The sequence below is a fragment of the Sapajus apella genome, unplaced genomic scaffold (assembly GCF_009761245.1).
Source record: "Sapajus apella isolate SASKATOON/1434 unplaced genomic scaffold, GSC_monkey_1.0 scaffold31, whole genome shotgun sequence".
NCBI classification, from domain to species: Eukaryota; Metazoa; Chordata; class Mammalia; order Primates; family Cebidae; genus Sapajus; species Sapajus apella.
The window spans coordinates 7,301,158-7,328,092 of NW_022436971.1; the positions used below are offsets into that span (position 1 = coordinate 7,301,158).

The window sequence follows — 26,935 nt, forward strand, 5'->3', positions numbered from 1 at the left end:
TAATTTTTTACTCATGCTTGTTAGAAACGAGGAAGCTAATGTCTAGAGTTTATATCTTTTTATATTGGCAAAGAAATAAATTCTATGTTTTCTTTATCTTTTTATTTCTAAAGCCAAGATTCCGAATGTCCTGAGATTAAAAATTAATAAATATTATTTGTTTCCATGTCAAGAATGAGCCCGGAATGAGGTCCTCAAAAGAAAGTCTAGAAGCAGGAAAAAGAAAGGAATCTGACAAAACGGGAGTTCGTCTTAGCAGTCAGGTGAGCTGATCTCTGTAGCAGAGGTGAGGAAATTAAGGAGCAGAAAGCATAATGGAAAATGTTGGGGCAGGGAGTTCTGGGAGAGAAGACCAAGCTGTTGAGTATTGTATTAAGGCATCCCTAAGGTCCTCATGAGAAGGTTAAGGAACAACTAGAAGAGGTTGGGCCCTGCCTTCCCCTCCATCCATCCACGTGTTCACTTAGAATGTGTGGAACCACAGCGGGCTCCTCTGCTCAGCCTATGCTGGGAGGAGACTGGTCTTTGTTCAAATCAGGGAGGGGAGGGCTGTCTGGCCATCACATTGACCATTTTCTGCACAATCTTTCAGATGAGGCGTGCAGTCAATCCGAATCACTCGCTGAGATGTTGCCCCTTCCGGGGTCACTCGTCGTGTAGACGCTGCCTTTGTGCAGCTGAGGGAACAGCCCTTGGCCCCTGCCGCACAATACGTATTTACATTCACATGTGCCTGTTGTGGGCGCAGGGCCAGCAGATCACCATGATGAGGGTGAGCAGAGATCACACTACTGATTCTGGAGGGGAACCATAGGCAATCTGGGTAAGGGGAAGGATATGGCAAATAGAAACTCTTTTACTTGCTTACACCCGGTCTCTTTCATTCTTGCCTCTCCTGAAAGGAAAGCTTGAGGGCTTCATTCCCTTGAATCAGCTGCCTTAGAGTCCCCCTGCAACCTCAGTAGGGCACCAGCTGCCCTCACCTTTACAGTCTGGTAAAAATGGTGGATACATCGTTTCAGCATCTGTTAGCAGGCTTATTCTTGAGGGAAGAAGTGAAGAAAAGGGAGGAACAATGATGACCATATTAAGTTCCATATAAGAGGAGTCAAGAGAAAAAATATGTTACTCAGTTTGCATCTTGGTTTTGGATGCTCTTTCAAGAGGACCCCACGTAGATGCTCCAAACAGGAGGACTAGACCAGAATTAGAATAGTACACAAGAGCTCAGGTTGAGTTAAGAGTCATTGAAGCCAGAGAGCTTCTCACTGGGTGTTGCTATCTTCAGCCTGACATGACTATACTGCAGGCGCATGCATAGAAGGAGTTGGTGGTGGGGTTTTACACCCTTGGGTTTCTTCTTTCCATCACAGGAATCACAAGAATTATCACTGCCGAAGACAGACTCTCGGGGGTACATTGTACGCAGTCAATGGTCTCGAAGATCCGGGAGCCCATCCACCAGGGCTCCATCAGTAGATGAGCCTAGAAGCAGGAACACCAGTGCTAAGGTAGAGATAATGATGAACGGGAGGAGTAGATAATAGAATAATAGCAATGTGCCAGTCCCTGTTTGTGTGCTTTACATGTATTAGCTAATTTAGCCCTCACGAGAACTCCCTTCCTCAAAAAAATCCCATTTTACCATAGAAAACTGAAGTACAGAGTAAACTTATTTAAGGTTTCAAATTAAAAAGTGGTAGAGCTAGCATTAAAACCCAGGGGCTCTAGATCTAGAGGCGGTACACTTCTTCCATCCTTCCTTCCTTCCTTCAACAGTTATTGAGTAACAATCAACAAATATTTATTGATTCTCAGAAAAGGGAAGGAAATGGTCACCACAAGAGAAAAATTAAAGAGTGTCAGATTGTGTGGAGGTTTGGGTCTTTAATTCGGCCTGACGACATAAGAAATTAAAAAGAAAAAGTTAGTTTTGAGATTAAGATGTTGGAAGCAGAGAGAATGAACCAGACACAGCCAGTGGGAGAACATGCATTCCTACCCAATCCATCATCTCTATCGGATTTAACTCAATGATCTAAACAAAAACATCATCTATCGGATTTAACTCAATGATCTAAACAAAAACATCATTTTTTGAGTCGTGTGTGAAACAATCTGAAATAATATATGGATGCCTAACAACTTCTTGCTCACCTTAGTAAAAGAGGTTTTTTTTCTAGAATGGTCCTTTCCTGTTTAGGAAGATGATTCTATGTAACTGTGCTCCACTGGCATGAGATGCTCTGAAGGCCCTGGGGAGATGCTCCAGTCTCCAGCCAAGGGACCTTCCCAGCTCTCAGTGCATCATTCACATGGGGATTCGGGAGCAACATGCCCCGAGGTGCTATGTAGAGTGTTCTGGTAGGAATGTCTGGCCCACTTTGTTCACGGAGTTAACTGGAGGTTCCACACCAAGGCACTGGCCCAGCAAGATCCATTCGCAAGCCCTCTGTCATACCTGCAGGCCTCTAACTGAGCAGGTACATTGCAAGCAGGGGACAGGACTTTGCAAACCATGTGTCAGCTGCCTAAGGGGGAGGAGGAGGACTGGGTCCTATCTACTCAAAACAAATAACAATGTATGAAGTGCTGATGGGGAAGCTAGGGGAGAATGAAAGCAGACAGTCTCTGTGTCTGTTTAACAGAAATATGAAAGAGCTGAGGCCTAGAAATGGCCGGGTCCCTTAAGCCCTACTTAAGGAGCTGAGATGAACCAGCATCCATCCGAGGTCTAGGAACGGAATAGGCAGAAGGGACAGATCCTTGATGGGAGCTGGGCAGAGCTGGCGAGAGGGACCCGGGCGGGCCTCAAGACCTTCAGACGCCCATTGTCTTGCTGCAGCTCCCCAGCAGCTCTGCGAGCTCCCGGACTCCATCCACCTCCCCCAGCCTGCAAGACTCCTCGCCGCCACCGTCCGCGCAGCCCTCGTTCCAGCCACCCGCCTCGCCCCAGCTGCCTGCGTCGCCCCAGCCACCCCGGTCACTGGACTCGCGGCCTCCCACGCCCCCAGAGCCGGATCCTGGCTCCCGGCGCAGCACCAAAATGCAAGAGAATCCGGAGGCCTGGGCGCAAGGCATGCGAGAAATCCGCCAGACCCGGGACTCGCAGCCGCGGGAATACCAGCGCGCGTCCAGCCAGCGCAGGGTGCTCTACCCCGCCTCCGGCCAGCTGGACCGCGACTGTCTGTCCGAGCAGCAGCAGCGGGAGGATGAAGACGACTACGATGCTGCCTACTGGGCATCCGTGAGGTCGTTCCATGAGAAGAACCCGAGCTGCTCGCGCCCCCGGCCGGTGAGCAGGCCTGCGTCCTCTGGCACCCGGGGCGCCCCTCCTCGCAGCCCGCAAAAGAGCCTCTTCCAGCCGCCCTCCTCTCCACTGCGCAGAGGTCCTCCCAGGTCTCCCGTTTCTCCTCCCAGGTCTCCCGTTTCTCCTCCCCAAACGTCTGGGAGTCCCAGCCTCGGCTATCTCCAGCATGCCACTTCTCCAAGCAGGGGCCCGCTGTCCTATTCCCACCCTACCCTGGAGGAGCCCCAACCTGTCCCCTTCCTGTCTACATGACTGTGTCCTCTCGTTGGTGTCCCTCTCTGTAGCCCAAACCCAAGAATGCCATCACCATTGCTGTCTCATCCTGCGCGCTCTTCAACATGGTGGACGGCAGGAAAGTCTACGAGGAAGAGGGTCTGGAAAAGTACATGGAGTATCAGCTCACTAATGAGAACGTCATCCTGACCCCGGGTCCCGCGTTCCGCTTTGTCAAGGTACTCTGAAAGCTGTCTTTGGCCTGCCAGACCCTCAATGGCGAGGGAAGGACCCAGGCCAACCCTTGGGAGTGCATCCAGTTTCCCTGATCATTCCTAGCCCACCCTTGTCATTCTTGTCTCCTTTCAGCTGACCCAGGTCAGTTTATGATTTTGCACAGGCTTCCAGGCTGTGGAGGAAGGGACTCCAGCCCATAGCCCTAGATTTGGGATGTTAGCCTTCTCTAAGTGAAGTCCTAATCATGAGACCAGTAACAGAAGCCTTTGCTCTCTCCCTCGAAGGAGTGCTAAGAAACCATGAGTTTATAATCCTGAATAGTAGAAATAAAATGCTGTATTACAGTGAGGTGAAATTCACTTTGGTTGTTCTGGCCCCAAACCTAACATAGTAAGAAAATAAAGATGCTGTTGGCACTTAGGGGTGTGATTTTAATAGAGAAGGTAAGGTTCTCTGAACTTACACTGAAATACACAGCACTTACAACTTTGATCTTCTTAATACAAATATTACACAATATCATAACCATGCAAAAACAAATGACACCTCTACAAGTTGTTGGTAGAATTACTTAAGAGGCAGAGTAAATGGATGCACAGGAACCACAAACCTAATCTAAAGATACATGTTAATACACAAAGTGCTCTCTTTGACAGCATATATACTAAAACTGGAACAAAACAGAGATGATTTGCATGAGTTCTGGGCAAGGATGACATGCATATTCATGAAGTAGGCCATATTTTTCAAAATTAAAAAATAATCATTAGATGATTGGTAAAAGCAGATTTTAAAAATCAAACATAAAGCACAAAAGCGTTAGCCTGATCCTGCTCTCTACCTGTCACCCCAGAGATAATTCAAGTGAATCCAAGTTGTAAAAATTTTCAACAAACATTACTCATGTATGTGAACATTAGCTGAGTTCCTATGTATGAGAGGCTGATAATACAGAAATGCATGGAATAACTCTGTCCTAAAGGAGGCAGAATCTCTCAATGAGGATTCTTCAGAGCCTGAATTTGACCCTGATGAGTTGCTTCCTCTCTGGCCTCCCCAAACCCACCTTGCCTGCCCCTCTTTACACACATTCATGTTTGTAACCTGCAGGCACTACAGTATGTCAATGCTAGACTCCGTGATCTATATCCCGATGAACAGGACTTATTTGATATTGTACTGATGACTAATAACCATGCCCAAGTGGGAGTGCGGCTTATAAACAGCGTCAATCACTATGGTAAGTAAAATAAATACCATGTGGAAGACCAGCTCTCCGCTCTGAAAGAGAGAAGGCATGTTATTTTGCTAACTGTGGCTTAACCAAATGCAGTGTATTTGATACTGACACCCCCTTCTGTGGCAGGAATGTTTATTTGCCTATGTCAGAACAAGAGAGGCCATGTTCATTTTAACTTCAGCACAGAGTTGGGCTCAAAGCTCTGGACTTAACTTGTCAAGTGTGAATTTCAAAGTCTTAATCCTAGGTCCTGCAATATATTTCTCTGTTTTATGTTTTTCACTTCTGAACTTGACTTCAAGGAGCCGTCAACCCAAAGGCTTTTACTGTGTGATCAAACTTCTTGCTCACCACAGATTCGTGTTAAAGGTTTAAAGGTTTTCACCTCTCCTTTCCACTCTTAAAATCTGATTGTCCCCGGCTGCTCTCTCTCCCCACACATAAAATCATTTACATGGAAAATCTGATTGACTCTAGTCTTTCCAGTGTTTCTATCAGTGTGCTGTGACTTTAAGAGAAAGTTCCAGCTTTTCCTATTATGGAACTACCTGAATTATTTCGGGGACAATTAGCCTATTTTCTAAATGGGTATGTGAAGTTAAAATAAGGTTTAAATTGGGCATATTTGCAAATAATCAAGATGTAAGTTATGAGTTTTACTTTATGTTATTCTAACTATAAGGCTGAAATCATTGAAACACTTTTAAAAAATGTTTGCCTTTTAAAAGTTCAGTCTTCATAGGGTTATGAAGTAAAAAGAGAATATAAATAAAAAATTTAACATAGATGACTGGCATATAGCAATCACCTAGTAAACAACAGCTAGTATTTAGCAACACATATTCTTAATTGATTTAGTAGGTGATTGAGGTCTATCTATCCCTCACCATGCTGAGCCATCAAGGCTGGAAGCATAAGAAATCATAGTTATTTACCTGTTAATTCTGTTGATGACCTGATTGTGTACAGCCTCCTCATGGAGCCTTGCTCATGGAATACAAATCTTTTGGCCCAGAAGAGTTAGTTATTTCCTTCTCTGGGTACTGAAAGCAATTCATATCTCTGTCTCCTGGGGTCTTTATTATAAAAAATGTTTTACATGCCTGGCTCTTCAGTGAACTGTGATCTCCTTAAGAAAAGGGATGATGCTTTAATCATTTCTGGAGTCTTGGTGTCACCAAATAATTTCTGGATCATGAGATGCATATGAGTTAAGGATTTGTAGAGTAGACTTTTGGGCCACATATACCCAATATTGGCATAAGTGAAAAAGTGAGAGCATTTTCTAATACCAAAGCATTTTTCCACCAAGACAGTTAATGGACCTGACCTACTCTCTTGGTCCATACAGATGATAAACAACTAACTAGACACAGTATTCTGCTTTATATCATGTATAGCTATGCAGTTTACCATATATCTTAAAAAAAAAAAAAAAACCTTTGAATTGGTACATATTTCATCATATGCATAATCCTGTAATTAATATAACTACTGTCACATTGTTGAACATGTTTTGCTTTTATAAATAACCCTAAACTGAGACCTTTCTATAGAAATCTTTATCAGAATTTCAGAATATTCCTTTTTTAAAAAAATAAGGAATCTTAGGTCAAAGGTACAGACCTGTTAAAAGCTCTTGATACATATTGCATGTCATCAAATCATTTTCTAGACAGCTTGTAGCAATGTATACTTTCACCCATAGAAGATGAGGGTGCCTATTTTACAACCCTCTCACAAACACCCAGTGTGTTTTTGTAATTGTTACTGATTTGTAAAAGCATTTGTTATATTAATGTTTAATGATAATAATTCATTGTTTTATGGCTAAATTGCATGTCATGGGGATTTGGTGTGCAGATTTCTTCATCACTGAGGTAATAAGCATACTACCAATAGGTAGTTTTTCAGTCCTCATCATCCTCCCACCACCCACCCTCAAGTAGGCCCTGATGTCTATCGCTCCCTTCTTTGTGTCCCTGTGTATTCAATGTTTAGCTCCCACTTATAAATGAGAACATGTGGTTTTCTGTTCCTGCATTAATTCACCTAAGATAATGGCCTCCAGCTCCATCCATGTTGCTGCAAAAAAATATCTTATTCTTTTTTATGGTTGTAGAGTGTTCCATGGTACATATGTACTACATTTTGTTTATCCAGTCCATCATCAATGGGTATTTAGGTTGATTACATGTCTTTGCTATTGTGAATAGTCTGCGATGAACATACGTGTGCACATATTCTTATGGTAGAACAATTTATATTCCTTTGGGTATATACCCAGCAATGGGATTGGTAGTTCTGCTGAAAATTCTTTGAGAAATCTGCAAACTGCTTTCCACAGCAGCTGAACTATTTTACACCCTCAAAAGCAGCATATCATTATTCCTTTTTAACCACAACCTCACCAGCATCTGTTTTTTTTTACTTTTTAATAATAGCCATTATGACTGGTATGTGATGATAATCTCATTATGGTATTGATTTGATTTTTCTCTAATGATTAGTTATGTTGAGTATTTTTTCATATGCTTGTTAGCTGCATGTGTGTCTTGAGAAGTGTCTATTGATGTCCTTTGCCCATTTTTTAATGATGTTTCTTTCTGCTTGTTAATCTGTTTAAATACCTCACAAATTCTGGATATTACACCTTTGTTAAATGCATAGTTTGCAAATATTTTCTTCCATTCTATAGGCTGTCTATTTACTCGGCTGATAGTTTCTTTTGCTATGTGCAGAAGCTCTATTAGGTCCCATGTGTCAATTTTTTCTTGTTGTTGCAATTGCTTTTGGTGTTTTCATCATGAAATCTTCCTCAGAGCCTGTCCAGAATGGTGTTCCCTAGGTTTTCCTCTAGGGCTTGGGTTTTGGGTTTCACATTTAAGTATTTAATCTATCGAGTTAATTTTTGTATCTCGTAAAAGGAAGGGGGTCCCATTTCAATATTCTGCATATAGCTAGCCAGTTATCCCTGCCCCACTTATTGAATACAAAGTGATTTCCCCATTGCATGTATTTCTTGACTTTGTTGAAGATCAGATGGTTGTAGGTGTGTGGCTTTATTTATGGGTTTTCTAACCTGTTCCATTGGTCTATGTGTCTGTTTTTGTAATGGTACATGCTGTTTTAGTATCTTTATAGTATAGTTTGAGGTTGGGTATTGTAATGCCTCCAGCTTTGTTCTTTTTGCTAAAGTTTGCTTTGGCTATTTGAGCTCTTTTTTGATTACATGTGAATTTCCAAGGAGTTTTTTTCTAATTCTGTGAAAAATGTCATTGGTAGTTTGATAGGAATAGCACTGAATCTGTAAATTCCTTTGGGTAGTATGGCCATTTTAACAATATTGTTTCTTCCTATTCATGATCATGGGATGTTTCTCCATTTGTATGTGTTGTCTTTGATTTCTTTCAGCAGTGTTTTTAATCCTTGTAAAGACTTTTCAAATCCATGGATAGCTGTATTTCTAAGTATTTTATTTTTGAGTGTGGTGATTGCTAACAAGATTGTATTCATGATTTGGTGTTTAGCTTCAACATTGTTGGTATATAGAAATGCTACTGATTTTGTACATTAATTTTTGTACCCTGAAACTGCTCAAGTTATTTATGGGATCTAGGAACTTTGGGGGATAAGCTATGGCATTTTATAGGTGAAAACTCATATCATCTGCCAAGAGAGACAGTTTTATTTCCTCTCTATTTCAATGCCTTTTTTCCTTCTCTTGCCAAATTGCTCTGGCCAAGACTCAAAATAGTATGTTGAATACAATGGTGAGAATGGGCACCCTTGTCTCATTCCAGTTCTTCTAGTTTTTCCCATTCAGTATGATGTTGGCTCTGGGTTTGTCACAGATAGTTCATATTATTTTGAAACATGTTCCTTCAATGCTGAGTTTTTTGGGGAGTGGGGTTTAACATAAAAGGATGTTGAATTTTATTGACAGCCTTTTTTACATCTATTTAGATTATCATGTAGTTTTTATTTTTAGTTCTGTTTATTTGATGAATCATATTTATTGATTTGTGTATGCTGAAGCAACTATGCATCCTAGGAATAAAGCCTACTTTATCATAGTAGATTAGCTTTTTGATGTGCGCTGGATAGTATTTTGTTGAGGATTCTTGCATCTGTGTTCATCAGGGATATTGGTCTGCAGTTTTCTTTTTACTTTGTATTTCTGCCAGGTTTTGGTATCAGAGTTATGTTGACCTCATAAAATGACTTAGGGAGAAGTTGCTCCTCCATAATTTTTTATACTAGTTTCAGGAGGATTCAAACCAGTTATTCTAATACATCTCATAGAATTTGGCTGAGGATCCATCTGGTCCAGGGCTGTTTATGGTTGATAGGCTTTTTATTACTGATTCAATTTAGAAATGTGTTATTGGTCAGTTTAAGGTTTCAGTTTCTTCCTGGTTCAATCTTGGGAAATTGTATATTTCCAGGAATTTATCTATTTCTTCTAGGTTTTCTAGTTCTATGCATAGAGGTGTTTTCAACAATCTCTGAGGGGTTTTTGTTTTGTTTTACTATTTCTGTGGGGTTGATAGTAGTATCCCTGGTATCATTTCTGATTGTGTTTATTTGGATTTTCTCTCTCTTTTTTCTTTATTAGTCTAACTAGCAGTCTATCAATCTTACTAATTCTTTCAAATAACAAACTTTTGGTTTTCTTGATCTTTTGTATATTTTTTCACATTTCAATTTCATTCAGTTCAGCTCTGATTGTGGTTACTTTTTTTATTCTGTTAGGTCTAGGGTTAGTTTTTTCCTTTTTTTTTTTTTTTTTTCTAGTTCCTCAGTGTCATGTTATGTTGTTAATCTATGATCTTTCTATCTTTTGATGAGGGTGTTTAGTGCTATAAACTTTCCTCTTAACAGTGCTTTAGCTATGTCCCAGAGATTCTGGTATGTTGTATCTTTACTATCATTACCTTCAAATAATTTATTGATTTCTGCCTTAATTTCATTGTTTACCCAAAAGTCATTCAGAAGCAGCTTGTTTACTTTTCATGTAATTGTATGGTTTTGAGATAGAGCCATATCTTAATAGGCCTTTTCAGTAAGTGAGGAGGCTGTAGTTCAAGAAAAAGCACCCTGTTCTAGTCTAGACAACAGTCAAACACTTGGGCTCAAGTCTGCTCTATGCATCTAAATCAGTGTGTTAGATAAGTCTTTATGTCTAACTTCCGTTTCCTGTAATGAAAACAATTATATCTTCAGTATGTGTGAGAATAAAATGGCATGATCTATGTGAATACAGTATGCTCATAAACTATAATGTACCAAACACAACCACTATTATATAAAATTGTTGGCTGGGTGAGATGACTTATGCCCGTAACCCCAGCACATTGGGAGGCTAAGGTGGGTAGATCACAAGGTCAGAAGTTGGAGACCAGCCTGGCCAATATGGTGAAACCCCATCTCTACTAAAAATTAGCCAGGCATGTTGGCAGGCACCTGTAGTCCCAGTTACTCGGGAGGCTGAGGCAGAAGAATCACTTGAACCCAAGAGGCAGAGGTTGCAGTGAGTTGAGATTGCGCCACTGCACTCCAGCCTGGGCAACAGAGTGAGACTCTGTCTCAAAAAACAAACAAATGAACAACAACAAAAATAAATAAATAAATAATAAATAAAATGAAATTGTTAAGGAATTTTAAATACTGGTGCTATAAAATAATTGTAAAAGTTTATTTCTAAGGTAACTTTCCTTTAGGTTTAAAAATAAAGCCAGTTGAATTTACAAATAAACTCAGTTATTTCTGAGGTAAATTTTACTTGGATTTATAGCATTTTGTCTTTAATCTCTGTCATAACAAAGTCTTTCTTGCCTGATAATAGGCTTACTGATTGACCGCTTCTGTCTGACCGGTGGAAAAAACCCCATTGGCTATTTGAAGGCATATCTTACCAACTTGTATGTTTCTGCAGATTCTGAAAAAGTGCAAGAGGCAATACAAGAAGGTATTAGTCTGATTTTATTCCTCTAGTTAATAAAGAGGTTTACACTAATGATTACTTATATTAAATTTCACATATGATCATGAGGCTTATGCTCTTGTTGGATATTCTGCTGAAGTTTTTCCACATGGCAACACTTAAGTCTTTTAGAGCTTTGACTTTGCTGGAAATGGACATCCTTAGTAATTGTCCTACAATCCATTTTACATGTTCCCATCCCTATAGAAACAGAGGCAGTGCATAGACAACTGTTCTGAGATCTGTGGTTTGAAGAGGAGTTGAGCCATCAGGTAACAGCTAGAGAGAAAACATAAAGTGTGGGAGAATTTTTTTTTAATGGTAGAAACTATAACTCATGGACCTGAGAAAAGTATTAATCAGTCTCCATGATCTATCAGGTATTGCCTCTGCGACAATGTTTGACGGAGCCAAAGACATAGCTTACTGTGACACCCAGCTCCGTGTGGCCTTTGATGGGGATGCTGTCCTCTTCTCTGATGAGTCTGAACATTTTACCAAAGAGCATGGGATGGACAAATTCTTCCAGTATGATACATTATGTGAAAGTAAGCCTCTTGCTCAGGTAGGTTCAGTGAGTGCTAATTGATAATTATTTATAAAAATAAATAATTTTATGTACTTATTTTGTAATATAAATATCAATATTGGTCCCTTCTGATGAATGTTTAAGTTATTTTAGGCAGGTCACTCCTTCTCACTGTCTTGTCTTTGGAGCTTTCTCTCTTTCATGAATTGCTCAATTTAAAGCATTCACTGCTGACACTTTATTTTTAATTTTAACATTATTTTATCTATCCTATTGGAAATGCTTCTATGATCTTCCTGTAACAGTACGTCTACCCCCTCCAAATTGGGAGTAACAGGAAATACTGCTTATCAATAAGCCATTTCTATCTAATAAATTCTCAGAATAGTAAGGTCATTTCCAATAGGTTAGAGTAAGCATTTACTGAATCTCTGTACTTGACTTTAAACTCAAAAAAGCCATCGCTTAATTGAGAAAATATGCACAACTAAAAACCTGAATTAAATAATGATCCTCAAACAAGTGCAAATTATGAATATGTAATCAAACTTAAACTAAATATTTAGATTTTTTTGGATTAGTGCTGTTCAGTACCTTTCAATTCATCCATGAACTGAAGTGTTAAAATCAAGGTCGAAAATGAACAGAACCTATAACTTTTGAACAAAAGGAAATCTGAAACATCAAAATATTCTTTAATCTGAATCTAAACTGATAGGTCTTTCAATTTTATTCTATCAATTTTCCCAAGAAATTTAATTGTCCTTTTTCTCAGTTCTTCCTGAACTTAAGTTAAACTTATTGTTATTTTTATAAAAATTTATAAAAGTATGAATCAACTAATTGAAAGTTGAAAAGTTTTTCTACTTTGTCACCTCTCATTAAAGCAAGCAATATTTAAACTGTGTGTGTGTGTGTGTGTGTGTAACTTCATATTATTTCTAAATAGCTCCTTTGGAAATGCTGACCTAGTGTTATAAAGTGGTTCAGTATTAACAAAGCTTACTATTGAGAGGAAAATTGTTATATTTTGTATCAATCTACTCTGCTGAAATTCAGAGCCTTTAACCATTATTGAAATGTGGACTCAAAAAAAAAAGAATGAAAAAGCCGGGCGCGGTGGCTCAAGCCTGCAATCCCAGCACTTTGGGAGGCCGAGGCGGGTGGATCACGAGGTCAAGAGATCGAGACCATCCTGGTCAACATGGTGAAACCCCGTCTCTACTAAAAATACAAAACATTAGCTGGGCATGGTGGTGCGTGCCTGTAATCCCAGCTACTCAGGAGGCTGAGGCAGGAGAATTGCCTGAACCCAGGAGGCGGAGGTTGCGGTGAGCCGAGATCGCGCCATTGCACTCCAGCCTGGATAACAGGAGAAAATCTTCTTCATAAAAAAAAAAAAAAAAAAAAAATGAAATGTGGAAATCCCTAATAAAAAGACCACTTAAACAAAGAAAGCATTACTTCCAGACAACTGTTAAAGTAGTATTTTCTCATCTGAAGTAAATAATCTAATATCTTTTAGATTTTATATTTTTCAGTTCTTTTTTCACGTTGTACCTTATTCTTTTTTTCAGCTTTATTGAGTTATACTTAATTTTAAAAGTTGCACATATTTAATGTATACATTTTAATGAATTTGGACATATATGTATATACACTCATGATACTGTCACTACAAATAAGATAATACACATATCCACCACTCCCAAAAACTTACTTTTCCCCTTGTCTTTAAAACTTTTTTTGTTTTATGGTAAGAATACTTAGCATAAGATCTACCCACTTAACAAGTTTTTAAGTGTACAGTACCATATTGTTAACTATAGACACTACATTGTACAGCAGATCTCTAGAATTGAATTCATCTCAGCAAATCTTCCAGGTCTCATCCATTTTGTTACAAATGGTAGTACTTCCTTCTTTTTAAAGGCTAATTAATAATACGTTCTATCTTATACCACATTTTCTTTATTCATTCCTCTTTTGACATTTGGGTTATTTCCAAATCTTGGCCACTGTGAATAATGCTACAGTAAACATTGGCATTTACATAGCTCTTTGAGATCCTGCTTCCACTTCTTTTGGATATATACTTAACAGTGGAATTACTGAATCATTTGGTAGTTGTTCTATTTTTAGTTTTATGAAAAACTTCCATTCTGTTTTCCATAGAGGCGACACCATTTTACATTTCTGTCCACAGTGTATAAGGGTTCCAAATTCTCTACATTCTCCCCAACATTTGGTATCTTTGATTTGTTTTGTCTTCTATAATAACTATCCTGACTGGCAAAGCTGATATTTGATTGTGATTTTTATTTGGATTTCTCTGATGATTAATGTGTTGAGAGCCTTTTCATATTCCCATTGACATTTGTATGTGTGCTTTAGAAAAACATCTATTCAAGTCCTTTGCCCATTTTTAATCAGTTTAATTGGTTTTTATTTTGCTGTTGAGTTATAAGAATTCCTTATATATTTTGGAAATTAACCCTTTATCAGATGTAGAGTTTGAAAGTATTTTCTCCCATTCCATAGGTTGCCTTTTCACTCTGTTGTTTCCTTTGCTTTGCAGGAACTTTCTAGTTTATGTAGTCTCACTTATTTTTGCTCCTTAAATTGCCTTTTTCTCCCATTAAACAATTAAAATTGTGAATCCCAATCCTAGTTATTGCAGGAATACCCAACAAATTTCTAGTATGCATGCTTTCTTTTATCATGCAGTCCTTCTGCCAGTTTAAAAAACATAACATTTTTTATGTAAAAAAGGTGATTTTTCCATAAAGGCCAAAGGACTTGCCAGGTGGGTTCCACTGTTGAGAAAGAATCTAAGAGGTACAACTCCTACCGAAGATATTCAAGTATGTTTCTAGTGGGGTGGTGGTTTGGTCATGACAATATCTTAGTTTTGTCAAATGTAAGAGGTCTGAGAGTCACCAGCAAATGGGACAGCTTGAGAGGATTAATTTAACAACTCTGAATGTAGTTTATGAGCCTCCAATCTCCAGTGTAGTACAGTGACAAGTAACTGATATCTCCTGATTTGATCCCTATTTCTTGTCTCATCATTCTGGGATAATGGTCTCTGTGTGTGTGTGTGTGTGTGTGTGTGTGTGTGTGTGTGTGTGTGCGCGCGCGCGCGCGCGCATACATGTGTGTATGTGAATCAGAATTTTTGAGGTATATCTATATATAGTAAAATGTATCATTTTTAGTGTATACTTTTAAGAGTTTTGACAAATATACATACTTGTGAAATAACCACTAACATTAAAATACATACTCAACAATTTCAGTAAATCACTAAATTCCACCAGGCGCAGTGGCTTATGCCTAATCCTCTCACTTTGGGAGGCGACGGCAAGCAGATCATCTGAGGTCAGGAGTTTGAGACTAGCCTGACCAACATGGAGAAATCCCATCTCTACTAAAAATACAAAATAATTAGCTGGGTGTGGTAGTGCATGCCTTTAATCCCAGCTACTAGGGAGGCTGAGGTAGAAGAATTGCTTAAACCTGAGAGGCGGAGGTTGCTGTGAGCAAAACTCACTCTCAAAAAAAAAAAACTCACTAAATTTCCTCATGTCCCTTTGTAGCCATCCTAGTACCCTATCTCCAGAACCCATCAACCACTACTAATCTTATTTCTTTCTCTATAGCTTTGTCTTTTTCAGGTGTCACATAAATGGAATCATGTACAGGATGCAATGTGACTTCTTTCGTTTATTACAGCACAATGCATGTAATTGCATGTATTAGTAATTGGCTCCTTTTTATTGCTGAGTAGTATCCTATTCTGTGGATGTACCACGTTTTCTTTATTCATTTACCTGTTGAAGGGATAGGTCATTTCTAGTATTTGACCTTTATAAATAAATCTACTTTTAAAAATTTGAATATAAATGTCTGTGTAAACGTAAGACTTCACTTCATTTTTAAATACCTAGAACTGGGATTTGCTAGGTCATGTGATAAGTAGTAGCATATGTTTTATGAGATACAGTCAAATTGTTTTCCCAAATGACTGTAACATTTTGCATTCCTAAAAGCAATGTATGATTTTGTTGCTTTGCATTGTTGCTGGCATTTGGTAGCATTGAGTAGTTTTATTTTTTATTTAACCAATTTTAGTGTTTATTAAAACAAATTATCTCATTGTAGTTTTAGCTTGCATTTGTTTAATGACAAATGATACCGAGCATCTTATCAGGTGCTTCTTCCCTCAAATATCTTCTTTGTTGAAATACCTGTTCAAATCTTTTGCTGGTTTTTATTGGGTTTTTGATTTGTTATCATCAACTTTTGAGAGTTCTTCATATGTTTTGGATGCTCATCCTTTATCAGATATGCATTTTACGAATATTTTCTCTCAGCCTGTGCTTGTCTTTTCATTCTTCTAACATCTTTCAGTGCCTTTCAGTGAGCAGAAACTTATAATTTTGATGAAGTCAGATTTATCAACTTTTTCTTAGAAATTGTGTTTTTAATGTCATATATAAGAAATCTTTGCCTAACTCAAGGCCACAAAGATTGCCTCCTAAATTTGTAATATAGGAATTTATGGTTTTAGGTTTTTTACTAAGGCTTATGATCTATTTTGAGACAATATCATATTTGTGCAAAGTATCAGTTGGGGTTCATTTTTCCTGCTTATCCTAATTTCCTGGATGTCCTAATTGTTCCGGCACTATTTGTTGAAAAGGGTGACTTTCTGTCTTGTTCCTTTAATATAGATATTCATCCTTTTATTAATATTACACTGCCTTGATTGTTGTAGTTTTATAATATTTCTTAAGACCAAACTTCAACTTTGTTAAAATTTGTGTGTGTGTGTGTGTGTGTGTGTCACACACGCACACATAAAGAAGTTTGTCTATTTCTGGGGGAAAAATTTGCTAGAATTTTTATTTTTATTTTATTTATAGCTAGATCTTGAGATAATACATATCTTAACAATATTGAGTCTTTCTCTCCATGGACATGGTATTTGTCCTCTCCTCATTTATTTAGATTATTTAAATTTTTTTCAGCACACAGATATTGTATTTTTTTATTTACACCTATACGTTTTATAATACTTTGGTACTATCATAAATGGTATTTTTTAAATCCTTACTGTACAATTATTTGTTTGTTGCTAATATGTGGAAACACAATTGGTTTCTGTATTCTGCAACCTTGTTTAATTTCCTCATTAGTTCTACTAACAATTTTATAGATTGAGATTTTCTAAGTCAACAATCATGTTGACCTTACTAAAGACAGTTTTATTCCTGTGTTTCCATGCTGTATGTATGTTATTTATCTTTCTTGCCTTGTTACCTTGCTAGTACATCCAGTACAAAGTTCAGAATAGTGGACACCCTTGCCATGTTTCCTGATCTTGGGAAGACATCAGTCTTTCACTCTTAACTGTTATCTATAGTTCTTTTCTAGATACCTTTTGTCAGGTTGAGGGAGTCACCTTCTTTCTAGTTTTTTGAGAGATTGTATAATAAATGAAGGTTGAATTTTGACTAATGCTTGATTTGCATCTATTGAGAAAAATCAGGTGGTTTCTCCTTTAGCCTGTTGATGTGTAAACGACATTCATGGATTTGTAAAAGCTGAGGCAGTTTTGCATTGCTGGTATTAATTCAAGTTGGTCATGTGCTATTATCCTTTTCATATGTCGCTGAATCCAATTTGTTAATATTTTGTATTATTTATTCTTTTATGTCTTCATCCTCATGCTCTATAGTTTTCTTTTCTTGTAGATCTTAATCTAACTTTAGTAACAGGATAGTACTAACCTCATAAAATGTGATACAAATTATTTTAAATGCTTGGTAGAATTTTTCAGAGAAAGCATTTGGGCCTGGACTGTTTTCCGTTTTGGAAGGTTTTTAACTACTAATTCAATTATTTTGATAGTTGTAAAAGTACTATTTAAATTTTCTTTTTCTCCCTTTTCTCACTCTTTTCTTCTATTTATGAGCTTCTGTTTTTCAAGGAATTTGTTCATCTAAATCACTGAATTTATTGACATAAATTTTTAGAGTGTTTTATTATGTTTTTATTTTTATAGGATCCTTGGTGATGTGTCCCCACTTTTATTTCTGATACTAGTAATTTGTGTCTTTTCTTTTTTGTTGTTGTTTTTCGCGGTCAGTTTGGCCAGAGGCTAATCAATTTTCCTAAGCCAGCTGTTCCTAAGTTTTTAAATATGGAAGCTGAGATTGTTCATTTGAAACCCCTCTTCTTTTCTAATATGAGCACTTAATGCTATAAATTTTCCTCTAAACACTGCTGTAGTTGCAGCCTACAAATTTGGATAGGTGATGTTATTTTTTTTTATTTAATTCAAAATATATTTTTTAAATTTTTCTGTGATTTCCTCTTTGACCCATGGATCATTTGAAAGTAGGTTATTTAATTGTCATCTATTTGGAGTTTATTCAGATATCTTTCTATTGTTGAAACAAAGCTTAACCTACTTCTAAATGACCCATGGGTCAAAGAGGAAATCTTTGACTCATGGGTCACTGTGGTTAGAAAACATATTTTGTATCTCAATTATTTAAATTTTTTTATGGTATGTTTTATGCCCAGAATATGGTCTATCTTGATGAATATGTCATGTGTATTTGAAAAGAATATTACGCTGTCATTGGTTGAGTATTCTATAAATGTCAATTAGATTATAAAATTAATTCAGGTAATTTTGCTTGGGTTTTTTTATATTATCAGTGATTTTCTGTCTACTTTTTATTATCTACTATTGAGAAAGCAGTGTTGAAATCTCCAAATATATTTGAGAATTTATTTATCCTTTCAACTTTATCAGTTTTGCATCATGTAGTTTGAATCTGCTTTCAGGCGCCCACATATTAGGATTATTATATTGTATTAGTCTTAATTCACTAAAACCTTTTCATTATGTAATATTCATCTGTCTGATACTCACATAATCACTCCAGCTTTTCTGTGGACTAATGTTTGTATGATATGATTTTTCTATACTTTTAACCTATCTATGTCTTTATATTTAAATTGCATTTATATTTTTCTTATAGATATTATAGTTGGTGCTGCTATTTTATACAATCTGGTAATCTCTTTGTTTTAATTGCTATTTTTAGGACATTTAAATTTAATGTGATCATTGCTTTGGTTGGATTAAAATCTACTATCTCCTATGTTTTCTCTATGTGTTCCAACTGTTCTTTGTTCCCTTTTTCTTTTGTTTTTTCCCCTCTTTACTTATGGATCTATTGTGTCTTTTTAAATACCATATTATCTCCTCTATTGGCTTATGACATTTAAAATTTTTTATTACCTACTCTAGTATTTACAATATACAACTTTAAGTAATCACAATCTATTTTCAAACAATGTTATACACTACCACATCATATATACCATAAGAACCTTGCAACAATGAACTGCCATACTCTACCTCTTATGTTTTGTGCTACTGTTGTCATATATTTTTATTTTATTTATGCAATAAACTCCCTATGTTTTGCTACTAGGAGCCTTGAAAATCTGAGACAGGTCTCAGTTAATTTAGAAATTTTATTTTGCTAAGGTTGAGGACGCGCACCCATGACATAGCTTCAGGAAAATCTGATGGCACATGCCCAAGGTGGTCAGAGCACAGTTTGGTTTTATCTTAGGGATACATGAGACATCAATCAACATACGTAATATAAACATTGGTTTGGTCTGGAAAGGCAGGACAGCTTGAAGCAAAGGTGAGAAGACTCCAAGTGGGTTTGAGTTTCTGATTAGCCTCTCCAAAGGAGGCAAACAGATTTGCATTTATCTCAGTGAGCACAGGGGTGACTTTGAATAGAATGGGAGGCAGGATGGCTCTAAGCTGTTCCAGGCTTGACTTTTCCCTTTAGCTTAGTGACTTGGGGGCTGCAAGATTTATTTTCCTTTCCCACTACTATTTCTGTTTTTCGTAATTAAATACCTCCTAGTAAATAAGGATGAGGCAAAAACACGTATTTTGTATTCATCTTCATGTAATCATTTTCAGATATCTTCCTTTCTTGGTGTAGATCAGGTTTCTCTCTGTTATATTCCTTCTGCCAGGAGATCTTTTGTTTTATTTCACATTTCATGTAGTACAAATCTACTGGTACTGAATACTCTGATTTTCTTTGCCTAAAAAGTCTTCATCTTATTTATTTTTAAAAACAATATTTTATTTTTACTAAATGTACTATTCTAGGGTTACTATGTTTTTCTTCTAGCACTTTAAAGATGTTCTTCCATTGTCTTCTCACTTGTAAAGATTTTGATGACAAATGTCATGAATTTTATATCTTTGGTCCTTAGTATGTACTGTATCTATTTTTCTCTGGCTGCCTTCATAATTGTCTATATTTCCTTTGGTTTGAATATGAGGGGTGGGTGTGTCCCACAGCATTTCAATGCTCTGCTCTTTTTTCCCTATGCTTTTTTTCTTTCTGTCTTTTCAGGTTGGGCAATTTCTACAGACCTGTCTTCAAGTTCACTCCTTCTTTCTTCAGCTGTGTTGAGTCTACTGACATATCCATTAGGCATTCTTTATCTCTATATAGTAATTTTTATTACCATTTCCATTCAACTCTCTTATCATTTTAATCTCTTTGCCAAAATTACTAGTCTATTCATGTATGGTATCCACTTTTAAAGTAGACATTTAAAGATACTAATCACAGTTATTTTCAATTCCCCCTGTTATATTTATGACACCTCGGTCATTACTAAGTCTAGTTCTTTTAATTTCTCCTGAAAGTAGATTGTTCTTTTTATTTTGTTCTGTTTTACTGTGAGATTAGCAATTATTGTGATAGACTGAATCAATAAAATCAGCAGTTAAACTTGTTTTAGGTTTTGTGGTTGCTATGGTTATCTTCATGGCCCCACAGGATCCAAATTTGCCTGGTATCAACTCTATTCTTAGGGTGCAAACTGGCTTGCCAGAAGGTTTTCCTCAATACTTCTAGTCTACTTTCAGCATTAGGCCTTCCCTATGGGTCTGCTGCAAAGAAGGTCTCCCCATTCTTACCCCTTCCCAGCTATTTCCTCTATCTCCCTCGGGCTTAAGATGAACATTCTCCTGGCTCTTGCCATCGCCCAGTGATAGGCAATATCTAATGGTTCCAGTCCTTGATAGTTGTTTATCCTCCCAAAGGTAGAATATTTTTTTCTGTCCCCCTTTCTTAGTAATAGTGGATCTTTACTCATTACCTGGAGGTTAACAGTGTTTGAAGCCCTTCTAGCAGTCTAGGGTCTTCGTTCCTGAGGTTATAAGCAACTAGGGGGAGTTTTAGTCTTTGCTCCCAGTGGCAGCTGTTCCCCTCCTCTGTGCCTGTACCACCAAGGATGGCTTTCTTCTCTCACTCCACTGCCTGCAGTCCTTCTCATCAGCATCTAGTGAAGTCCACGAAGAAAAGCCTAAAAGAGTGTACTTCTATGGCTGTGTAGGGCTTCTTTTTTCTCTCATTGGTCCACCCTAGTTCTTTGTCAATCTCATTTTAAAATTACTTGAATTGCTTCTACTTGCTTGTATGATATCTGGTATAACTTTCTACAACACTCTACCAAAGGTATCCAGTTCTTGCATTCCATGTCTTCTTGAAGATGCCTGTTTTCCCCTAGTTTTCATGCTAGTTGCTTACCCTGCAATTGCAGGTCTTTGATGGGCTCAGAAAAAGTTCTTTTTTTAGGTTGTCTGGAGTTTTCTTGTTATTGGGGTGAAAGTAACAGTCTTTCCCTAGTATTTGTTGTTTGTAACTTTCCCTAATATTTTTATACTTTTATTGATAAATTATATGCTGTACTACCATGCAAATATATAAATTACAAAACATACCCCAAAATAGAAGTAAAAGAGAATGAGATGGATACCTGGTTTGAATGTGGTGACATCAATGCAGCATTCTCTATTTCTTCCATTTGGAAATCATCTAAAAATAGCAAGGGAAACTGTGCCCCTCTGTGTTTCAAAGACAAACTGCAATGAGGGTGGCTCCTGTCAACAGTCACTACCAGTTTGCTACTGTTGTCAAAAAAAAAAAGTGCCAATTTTTTCACCTATATGTATGGATTCTTACTGTGAGAAAGTAAATTTAGTTGTTTTTTTGTAACATATAAGTCTTAAAGAAAATTTAAGCAAATGATTACTCAATAAGTCATGTTTACAAAAACAATTTGTTTCCATGACAGCAAAGAAGGGAGTCTTTGAATATTGAAAACAAGTCAGTCTTCAAATACTACCCTTGACTTTCCCCTAGAAACCCACCAATTGTCCCAAGAAAAACCAATCTACTTCAATATAAGTAATAAAAAGAGAACTGGCATTGACGATATTCAAAGATACCATGAGAAAAAGGCAGATAAAAAACAAAATCTATTAACAGTGAAGAGCTCTCACAAGAAAGAGTTGACACAATACAGATAACTATGACTGAACATTTGTCATGACTTTTAAAAACTTAAAGCAAGATCATAAAGTAAAAATGCAATAATCAAGGAGAAGAGATAATAAAATGTGAAATTATAGAATCCCATAAATAAGAATAATTTAAAATGTAATTTCATATAGAAAAATGACAGAAATAGATAACAAGCAAAGAAGACCCAGCATATGCCTAAGTAGGATCCCTGAAGAAAAACTTTAAAATCATGTTGGGGAGGGGGAGTGATGTTAAATATAAATATGCAAATTAATGTAAAAACATAAATTAAAAAACTAAATTATCAAAATATTTTAATGTATACATTAAATGATTAAAATGTTAAAGATTACTAGTTCATATTGTGTGACAGAGGTGTAGAATATGATCATAACTGAGACATGGCCTAGTGAAATTACTGGACATTCAAATGAAGAATAATTATTTGGGCTGCCTACTCATATAAGTGGTGGAAGAGGCAGAATGGAACTCAAGATGCCCTCAAAGTTCTCAAGAGCAGCCCTAAAAAGCAAAAGATAGTGAAGCAGTACTCATAAGATCTTGTTGGAGAGATCTTACTATAAATCATGGGTTCTATATCCAGCCAAAAGTTTATTCAAGGACAGAGGAAACAGATATACAGTTGAGAATATGCTATATTCTCAGGGATTATTACCATAAGATATTTTTGAGAAAATATATACTACAGGACAAATTCTGGCCAACATACAGAGGACTAGAAGCACAAAGGCACAAACAGTCATAAACTATATTTAACCATAGGATTAAAATTAAAACTGTGCAAATGAACAAATTTGTATGACGTACAAATTATATAAGTAACAAAAAATGAAAAAATATGGGGAAAGAAGGTCTATGGAAGAAGTATGCTGGAATCTTCAGTTACAATATCCATTCAAAGGATGAAATGTCAACTTGATAAACAGAAATCAAACAAAATTTAATAATTCAAAAGTAAATAAACACAAAGGAAGAGTAAATAAATGACTAAAATTAGATGGTGGAGAAGAAATAGATGACTAGAGAGACATTGAAGAAATACCCTGCTTTCATTATTTCTCATTATAAAGAATAGATCCATTCTGTTCCATTGGTCTATATCTGTTTTGGTATCAGTACTATACTGTTTTGATTACTATAGTCTTGTAGTATAGTTTGAAGTTAGGTAGCATGATGCATACAGCTTTGGGTTTTTTGTTTGTTTGTTTTTTGCTTAGAATTCTCTTGGCTATGTGGACTCCTTTTTGATTCTAAATGAAGTTTAAGGTGTTTTATTTCCAATTCTGTGAAGTAAGTCAGTGGTAGCTTGATGGGGATAGCACCAAATCTATAAATTACTTTGGGCAGTATGACCATTTTCATAATTTTGATTCTTCCTAACCATGAGCATGGAATGTTTTTCCATCTGTTTGTGTCCTCTCATTTCCTTGAGCAGTGATTTGTAGTTCTCCCTGAAGGAGTCCTTCACTCCCTTGTTACTTGTATTTCTAGGTATTTTTTCTCTTTGTAGCAATTGTGAATGAGAGTTCACTCATGATTTGGTTCTCTGTTTGTCTGTTATTGGTGTATAGGAATACTTGTGATTTTTGCACATTGATTTTGTATGCTGAGACTTTGCTGAAGTTCCTTATCAGAAGGCTGAAACTGGATCCCTTCCTTACACCTTATACAAAAGTTAACTCCAGATGGATTAAAGATTTAAACATAAGACCTAACACCATAAAAACCCTAGAAGAAAACCTACGCAAACCATTCAGGACATAGGCATAGGCAAGGACTTCATGACTAAAAGACCAAAAGCAATGGCAACAAAAGCCAAAATAGACAAATGGGAACTAATTAAACTTAAGAGCTTCTGCACAGCAAAGAAACTATCATAGAGCGAACAGGCAACCAACAGAATGGTCAAAAAGTTTTTGCAATCTACCCATCTGACAAAGGGCTAATATCTTGAATCTACAAAGAACTTAAACAAATTTACAAGAAAAAAACAAACAACCCCATCGAAAAGTGGGCAAAGTCTATGAACAGACACTTTTCAAAAGAAGACATTTATGTAGCCCACAAATATATGAAAAAAGCTCATCATCATCACCAGTCATTAGATAAATGCAAATCAAAACTGCACTGAGATGCCATCTCATGCCAGTTAGAATGGCAATCATTAAAAAATCTGGAGACAACAGATGCTGGAAAGGATGTGGAGAATTAGGGGCGCTATTACATTGTTGGTGGGAGTGTAAATTAGTTCAACAGTTGTGGAAGACAGTGTGGCGATTCCTCAAGGATCTAGAAATAGAAGTACCATTTGACCTAGCAATCCCATTACTGGGTATATACCCAAAGGATTATATATCATTCTATTATAAAGACATGTGCACATGTATTTTTATTGCAGCACTGTTTACAATAGCAGAGACTTGGAACCAACCCAAATGCGCGTCAGTGATAGACTGGTTAAGAAAATGTGGCACATATACACCATGGAATACTATGCAATCATAAAAATGGATGAGTTCATGTCCTTTGTAGGGACATGAATGAATCTGGAAACCATCATTCTCAGCAAACTGACACAAGAACAGAAAACCAAACACCGCATGTTCTCACCCACAAGTGGGTGTTGAACAATGAGAACACATGGAACACAGGGAGTGGAACATCACACACCGGGGCCTGTTGGGGGTTCGGGGGCCTAGAGAAGGGATAGCAGGGGGTAGGGGGATTGGGGAAGGATAATGTTAGGAGAAATACCTAATGTAGATGATGGGGGGATGGATGCAGCAAACCACCATGGCATGTGTATACCTATGTAACAAAACTGCACATTCTGAACTTAAATAATAATAATAATAATAATAAAAGTTATACCAAAACTTTAAAAAAGAAAAGAGTAGATCTGGGATTTTTTTAAATAGAGGACTGAGGGTACTATAAAAGTTTATAGTTGTAATTGATAGAAGGAAGTAATGCAAACCTTAAATGTCAGAAGAACCACGGATACACAACTACAAAGAAGAAAGACACAAATTGTTGAACAATCCTTTAAAATCTTTAAAACATGGAAAATGCAATAAAAACCACAAGACAGAAACAATCTCAAGTATATATGTAATATGAATAAATGTCAATGAACTAAAACATATCTATTGTTTTTAAAAATAAGATTTTCATATTGTATCATATAGCAAAATCCAATTATAGGCTCTATACAAGCAATATTAAAACTAAGTGTTTGGAAAGGTTAAAAATGAAAGACACAGTTAGATTCAAGCCAGACAGTATTAAACTAGACAAGAGTATACTCTATGAAGTTAAAACGCACAAATCACAAAAAGTGAATTAAAAGAGTAGTGCTTTGGTAACTAATTAGATTTTATTTAGAGTGACCCTGTATTCTAGCTTACCATGGATAATTCATGTCTGTTGTCCTGGTTTAATTATTTATAGAATATTCTTTCATACTTAAAGTATACATGTTTAGATGTTAAATCATATGGTCATTTTAGGCTCAATCCAGGAATGCAAGGATGATTCCATATTAGAAAACATATTCACATGAATACATATCAAGTTTTAGCATTTTGCCATCCGCTTCATAATCATGTCATGCTGTATCATATCCTTTGTATTGTATCTTATACGTCTCTGCTTTTCAGCACTCACTTTCTCTGGCTCATTGTATCACAGCTGTGATATATGTTCCTTTTACAGGGTCCCGTAAAAGGCTTTCTGGAAGATTTAGGCAGACTGCAAAAGAAGTTCTATGCCAAAAATGAACGGTTACTTTGTCCTATCAGGACCTACCTGGTTACAGCTAGGAGTGCAGCCAGTTCAGGCGCCCGTGTACTGAAGACCCTTCGACGCTGGGGTCTAGAGATAGACGAAGCTCTTTTCCTTGCTGGAGCCCCCAAAAGTCCCATCTTGGTGAAGATCCGGCCCCACATCTTCTTTGATGACCACATGTTCCACATTGAAGGGGCACCGAAGTTAGGTCCCGTCGCAGCTTATGGCTTTAATAAAAAGTTCAGTACTTAGGGACAGGGAAGAGAAATAAAGTGGTGACAGTCTGGTATTACAGAAGCCACTTCTTTTGGCTCTCTAGGATAATTATATAGGTATTTCAGAAGATCGACCCTTAAAACTTAGCTTCTTTGGAAAGGTTTTGTTTTGATTTTTTGGAAAACCTTTTGAACCCTTAAGTTACCATCAAACTACTTCTCTTTGAACTACCAGTACTGCTGAATGCCATTGCACCTATCTCTGTGTAAGTCATAATGATGGCTCTTTAGGGTAAGTTTAGAACTTGAATATTTGCATGCTTAAGGGACTGTTTTAGAAGCTTATTTAGTTTCATAAAGCACTGCTCATTTTTGGATGTTTGTAGATAACAATGAATTGTTACCCATCAGCATTGTAGAGTAGTGTCTTCAAAGGTAGAATGAGTATGGTTAAGCAGACTCTTGAAAGCTGGAGCTTTGTATTCTGTGACCACCATGTCCAGCTTTTTAACCAATGCAAAATGAGGATTTCACTCTACCTGCATAACAATTTTGATACTGCTCATTTAGAAATAAATCAGGTGGTGGTTCCTCCAGGATACTTTGTAAGACAAGCCTTAAACAGAACCTCCTGAGAAGGGTTCTCTGTAAATTACTTGGTGGATTAAAAGCCTCTGGTTCACAGAGTTTCATATATTTGAAGTCTCTGGCTTTGGGCCTGGCAGGGTGGCCCATCCATATTTGTATGGATTTAAAAAAAAAAAAAAAAGACCCTATGCTACCACTTTAAAATGTGACTGAAGTGTAGTATCCTGGCCCTTCATTGTCATTCTCTTTTGATTTTGGTTTTGTTTTTCAACAGTTGGTTGATCATTACATATATCATATGTTAGGCACAGTGACCTGGTTATTTTCACATGTTACTTCATTTTCTTATCAAATTAAATGTTTGTGACATAGTA

The 26,935-nt window shown here is 36.9% G+C and overlaps 1 protein-coding gene, 1 long non-coding RNA gene and 1 other non-coding gene across 3 annotated transcripts in view; 2 read left to right on the forward strand and 1 right to left on the reverse strand.

Moving 5' to 3' along the window:
• The window catches only part of LOC116561998, an 89,149-nt gene that overhangs the window by 60,414 nt on the left and 1,800 nt on the right, over positions 1 to 26,935 (reverse strand). The window contains exon 2 of the long non-coding RNA XR_004273702.1: positions 25,780 to 25,985. This is a non-coding gene — a long non-coding RNA (uncharacterized LOC116561998). The remainder of the gene's footprint in view (positions 1 to 25,779; positions 25,986 to 26,935) is intronic.
• On the forward strand, positions 119 to 26,935 carry NT5C1B (5'-nucleotidase, cytosolic IB). The gene is given in 9 exon segments (XM_032294057.1): positions 119 to 263; positions 593 to 823; positions 1,374 to 1,511; positions 2,846 to 3,295; positions 3,595 to 3,762; positions 4,871 to 5,000; positions 10,849 to 10,971; positions 11,367 to 11,551; positions 25,687 to 26,935. Coding segments are annotated over 9 exon segments (1,827 nt in total). The 5' UTR covers positions 119 to 185; the 3' UTR covers positions 26,011 to 26,935.
• Positions 4,401 to 4,507, forward strand: LOC116562148. The gene has a single exon (XR_004273799.1). It is a non-coding gene; the product is annotated as a U6 spliceosomal RNA (small nuclear RNA).